At 32.3% G+C, this 5,409-nt stretch overlaps 1 protein-coding gene across 1 annotated transcript; it reads right to left on the minus strand.

The window, feature by feature from the left end:
- Window positions 1-217: 217 nt before the first annotated feature.
- On the minus strand, window positions 218-4,991 carry LOC145040139 (EPD1-interacting receptor-like cytoplasmic serine/threonine-protein kinase). Its single transcript, XM_078988114.1, has 4 exons — window positions 4,611-4,991; window positions 4,378-4,513; window positions 1,335-1,471; window positions 218-808 (listed from the first exon to the last, which is right to left on the minus strand). Exons 1-4 carry the CDS (start codon window positions 4,989-4,991, stop codon window positions 218-220), a joined length of 1,245 nt encoding a protein of 414 aa, XP_078844240.1.
- Window positions 4,992-5,409: the final 418 nt, after the last annotated feature.

The raw sequence follows: 5,409 nt of genomic DNA on the forward strand, positions 1-5,409 counted from the left end.
TGTTTTGACGCTCACTACTTGTATTCAACTATCCAAACTCTATTAAAACGGGTCAATCCGGTTTAACCGGTTCAACATAAGCGGTCGAACCGCGGTTTGGGGGAAACCCGGCCGGTTCGATCTAGTTCGTATTTTTACAAAAAACCGGCCTCAATTGACCCGTCTTTTACCCCGGGTCACAGTCCAACCGGTTGAACCGGCCGGGTCGACCCGGGTTTTAAAACATTTCATCATCTTCCTTTTTAACAACCACCACCACCTTCTCCTCAACACCGGAACTACCGCCACCAATAGCACCCTTATCTTCCTTTTTCTCTTTCTGTTCGCTTTTTTCTCCTTCATGAGTAATATACACAAACCAGTCAACTTGGAAATCACCTAATTCCAATATATGTTCCAAAGTCTTGACAACTTCCGTCATAGTAGGTCGACATTTTGGGCGGTGGCTCAGACATCGACTAGCCAAAGCTGCCGCCTTCTTTGCTCCTTCCACTGGAAAATTACCATCGAGTTTAGAATCCATAATTCTATGAAGATTATTAGAACTTTTCAAAAACAGCCTTGCCCATATCACCAAACACTGCTCTCGATTTGGTCGTTTTTTATCCACCGATCTTTTGCCCGTTAGTAGCTCTAATAAAACCACGCCAAAACTATACACGTCGCTCATGGTGGTCAAATGGCCGGTCATAAGATACTCTGGCGCCGCATATCCGTGTGTCCCCATGACACGTGTACTCACATGCGTCACATCACCTTCAGGTCCATCTTTCGCTAGCCCAAAATCCGATAGTTTAGCATTATAATCCTGTTAATATATATATATATATATATATGTGTGTGTGTGTGTGTGTGTGAGAGAGAGACAATGATATGCAATATAAAAATAATTTTAAAATGCAAACTAAAATGAAAAATCCAAAAAAAAAATTTTGATTATTATTTTCGTCATTTTATTTACCTAAAAAAACAAAAAATAATTACCGTTTTTTTTTTTTTAAATACGATAAATATTCTAATAAAATATTACACTGTAAATATTCTAATATGATTTTTATAATATAAGAATATTCTATTAGATTTGTCAGTTATGTAAAATATTATAATATTCTACTAGAAAATATAAAAAAGCAATAATTTTTTTATATGTAAAATATTTTAATATGCTACTAGAATATATAAAAAAAATGGTATTTTTTATTTTATTTTTTAATTTTTTTGGAAAAATATAAATGATGAAAATAATATCTAACCATATATATATATATATATATATATATATATATATATATATATATATATATATATATATATATATAAACAAAGAGAAATACCGATGCCAATAAAATATTCGAAGTTTTGAAGTCGCGATAAATGACAGGTTTGTCCTGGCAATGAAGAAAGGTGAGACCTTTTGCAGTACCAAGTGCTATTTGAATCATGATTAACCATGATAATGAACTTGAATACCCTGGATTTATAAAAAGAAGAAAGTTTTGATTAATATTTTAAGTAATTTGAGAAAAAGAAAAATATAACATCAACTCTTAAAACTCTTTCAAAAAAAAAAACTCAAAACTAAATAAAAGACGTATATAGGATTTTTGGAGTCCTTGCCACTTTCATAATTCACATTGGATAGAACTGCGAACTAAATATGTGTTGTATTCTTTTTTTCTGGGAATTAAAATTAATCTCATGTTTGGTTGGATGGTTAGTCTTGTGTCTATGTAGTTTATATAGATGCTACTAAACTAGCGTATATTATATTAATATCGGAATAGAATCTTTAACTTAATTTACAGAAAACGCCATAGTCACTAAACCAGAAAATAGTTTTATACTTGAAGCTTCCTAACGAAATATATTCTATGATATATTCATTGAAAATTAAGAGAGAAAATGAAAAAACGGACTTATATAGAATCAAACCAAAAATTCATCCATACTAGTTGAAATTATTACCACTAGGCCTATAATTGTATTTTTTTTAATAACTCCGTCCTTTCTAAATATAGATGCATATTATATGTATTTTCACATATGTATGGAATTTTAATATAAAATAACGAAAAGGTCCATTTTTTAAAAGTCGTTGTTTTCAACATTCCCTTAGGAAGAGAATACCATGGAAACACTAAAATGGAAGGGATTAAACATTTCACAGGAACAAGACAAGTCTTTATTCAAACTGAATCCGGATGTTTCTTAGGAATGGAGCTAGATCGAAGTGATAATACTTATACAGTTAAAAGAAGGTAACAAATGGCTCTGAGTGTCCCGATTAAAGAAAGTTCATTAACTTTTGGAGACATGGTTTTCAAAAACGTGATCAGATAAAAGGGAAGTGGGGGATTTTTTGGAGGAAAAAAAAGAATGGAGAGAGAGAGAGAGAGAGAGAGAGAGAGAGAGAGAGAGAGAGAGAGAGAGAGAGAGAGAGAGAGAGAGAGAGAGAGAGAGAGAGAGACCTTGCATATTAAATTTAATTAATTAATTAATTTTGAAAAAAAATAGAATACCTCATAAATGGTCCCTGGGTAGTGATATGACAAAAATATCTTTTACTTAATGGTTAAATGGTAACGGAGTGAGTTAAAATGACCAAATGTTAAAAGTTTTGAAACCACAGGAACGATCCGTAAGGTTTTTCTAAATTATGGATCAAACTTCAGATTTTGTGAAACCACAAGGACCATTTTTGAAGTTTTATCTTATTATTATAACACAATTTTTTTCAAAAGTAATAAAACTTTTTACAAATAAATATAGCAATTTTGCATTTATTTTGGTATTTATTTGAATAATTTATTTTATATATATATATATATATATATATATATATATATATATATATATATATATATATATATATATATAGACACACACACAGAGAGAGAGAGTTTTTAAACTTAAAAATTACAAAAACTCAAAGAACTTTTAATCCGCCAAATATGTTTTGAAACCGATACCACCATTGGACTTGTAGATCTATATCTAAACCAGATTCAGATTTAAAAAAAAAGATTTGACGAACTTTTTTTTTAATGTGCATATAGAACATCTACATGCATGCACATTTATAATTTTTTGTGTTTATTTGACGTTTTCAAATTATGATTTTCTTAAACGTTGATATTAGAATCTCTTTGTTCTCTTTGTTCTCTTTGTTTTGAAAAGTTTTGAAGAAAATAGTGTGCATATACAAACATTTAAAAAATATGTTATTCAAATCTTTTTTAGTCTAGATATGGCTTATACATGGCTCCACTAGTCCCTTGGTGGTTTTTATTTTGAAATATGTTAAGCGTATTAAAAATTCACGAGTTCTCAAAAATGTTTAAAATTTCAAGATAACTTAACACACACACACACACATATATATATATATATATATATATATATATATATATATATATATATATATATACACGTACCAAATACCAATAAGTACTATACACCTTTATGTTTGGTTCCTGGGTAAAGTACCCCGCAACCATGCTGCCACATCGGGATTGAACCCTCAACGCCGTTGTGGGGATGGTATTCACCCATGAGCACACCGTCGTGAGGCAAGAAAAGCAAAGGAAAGAAAAGAGGAATAAGGAAAGAAAATGACGTTGAGGCATGTTGAGCAGGCAACGAGGCTTAACATATCGAGAAGCAGGGCGCGAGGTTTGTTGGCCCTTAACGCCGTTGAGGCCATGCCACATCGGCTATGTATTGCATTTTATGACCCATATGGTCTTTTGTGTGTGTGTGTGTGTATATACACACTAAAAAACCATATATTTAAATGTAAAGAATGTATTTTAAGGAAAATAAACATATGTATTTGTAAAAATACGCTTTAAATATAATTTTAGATAATATTAAATATTATGTACATATTTATATTTAAAAGTACGTATATGGTTTACAATATATTTGACAACGGACTTATTTAATTAAAACAACAACATTTGACTTCACCTAGAAAGGCTGATGTATTTTTATTCCATTCTCATAAAAAAATGTACTTTCATTTGGTGGTTTAGGGCTCCTTACCCTTACCCTTAATTGGTCGAAGTTTCCATTCTAGGGATATATATCTTGTTTTATTCTGTTTTTTAAATGTCAAAATAGAAAGAAGACAGGGATAGCTCACAGCAAGACTCACTAAAAATCGGATAAGACACTGCAAATTGTTCAAAACAAAATGCAAAATATCCTCAAAACCATTTCGTTTTGAGCACTTTTCAACTCCAAAACTAGTACCTATATGGCTATAAGCCTTTCTTCAAATTCTGAATTATTTTTTGAAAAACATTAAGAGTTTTGGCTGTCTTTATCTTTTTCTCATGTGAAAAAATTAAACTCTCGAGAGATTAAGAAAATTACTTGTGAATAATTGACTCTCTAAATTTCCCCTTGGCATATATTCATAAACAAGAAGCCTATTCTTCTCTTCACAACAATAACCAATCAACCTCACAAGATTTGGATGCCTCAATTGCCCCAACAACGTCACTTCAGTCTATAAGTTTATTACAAAAACCCCAAAATCAGTAACAACTTCCCATAAAATATGAAATAAAATACTTTTATTCATTATTTTATTTATTCATGCATACCAGCCATTCTTTGTGAGCTTGACCACCATCTAAATCCAAGAGCTTGACTGCAACCGGTTGAGCCTCTAAACCCGGTCTAAGTTCATCATCCACAAAACCCTTGTGAACCGTTCCAAACCCACCTTCACCGAGATAACTACTAGATGCGAAATCATGTGTAATCATCGTAAGTTCCGCAAGAGTGAATTCGTGAAGGTCCCACACAACCATTGAATTCGAAACACCATTGATGATGAAAAGTGATGAACTAACATCAGACATACATAATCTCTGTGACTTACGCGATTTTGACACAAGAGCCTTCGGGTCTAAGAGAACTGTATTGCTTGTGAAACAACTAAGTAAAGCGGTTTTCCATGAGATGAGTTTTGTTGGAGCCATGAGAGAAAAATGTTGTAGCAATGATGGTTGAAGGGGATGAGTGTATAAGTAGGTGCGAACACAGTTCATGTTAGGGGTTAATATCGACAATTTTGAAGGTCAACAGAAAACAAAATGATTTGAAAAAGGGAGGACAGAGGTTTGTGGCGACAGGTTTTGGTTTAGAGAATTCTTGGAACGAAAGTCCATGCAAGCATCTTTTCATTTCACAGATGAGAGCAAAATCCAGTGTAGCGTACAACCTTTGAAGCATAAAGTATAAGTCTTAATTGCTTGTAGACCTAAACTTTGGGCTGTATAAGTTCAAATGTTTGAGAACAGGCCCGGCCCAATAGGAGGCGAGTTGGGCCATGGCTGCAGGCCTCGATATGGTTTGGTGTCCTAAAATTAATTCTGATAGTAACCAATCGAATTTAGA

Source organism: Lactuca saligna, chromosome 4 (genome assembly GCF_052625555.1).
Source record: "Lactuca saligna cultivar CGN05327 chromosome 4, ASM5262555v1, whole genome shotgun sequence".
NCBI lineage: Eukaryota > Viridiplantae > Streptophyta > Magnoliopsida > Asterales > Asteraceae > Lactuca > Lactuca saligna.

Excerpts from the sequence above, each read along its gene's own strand:
- LOC145040139 (XM_078988114.1), bottom strand. The coding sequence starts at position 4,991 with ATGGCTCCAACAAAACTCATCTCATGGAAAACCGCTTTACTTAGTTGT. Across the intron at positions 1,472-4,377 it reads AGAGAGTCAATTATTCACAA|GGTATTCAAGTTCATTATCA; the intron begins GTAATTTTCTTA and ends TTATAAATCCAG. Across the intron at positions 809-1,334 it reads CGAATATTTTATTGGCATCG|GATTATAATGCTAAACTATC; the intron begins GTATTTCTCTTT and ends ATATATTAACAG.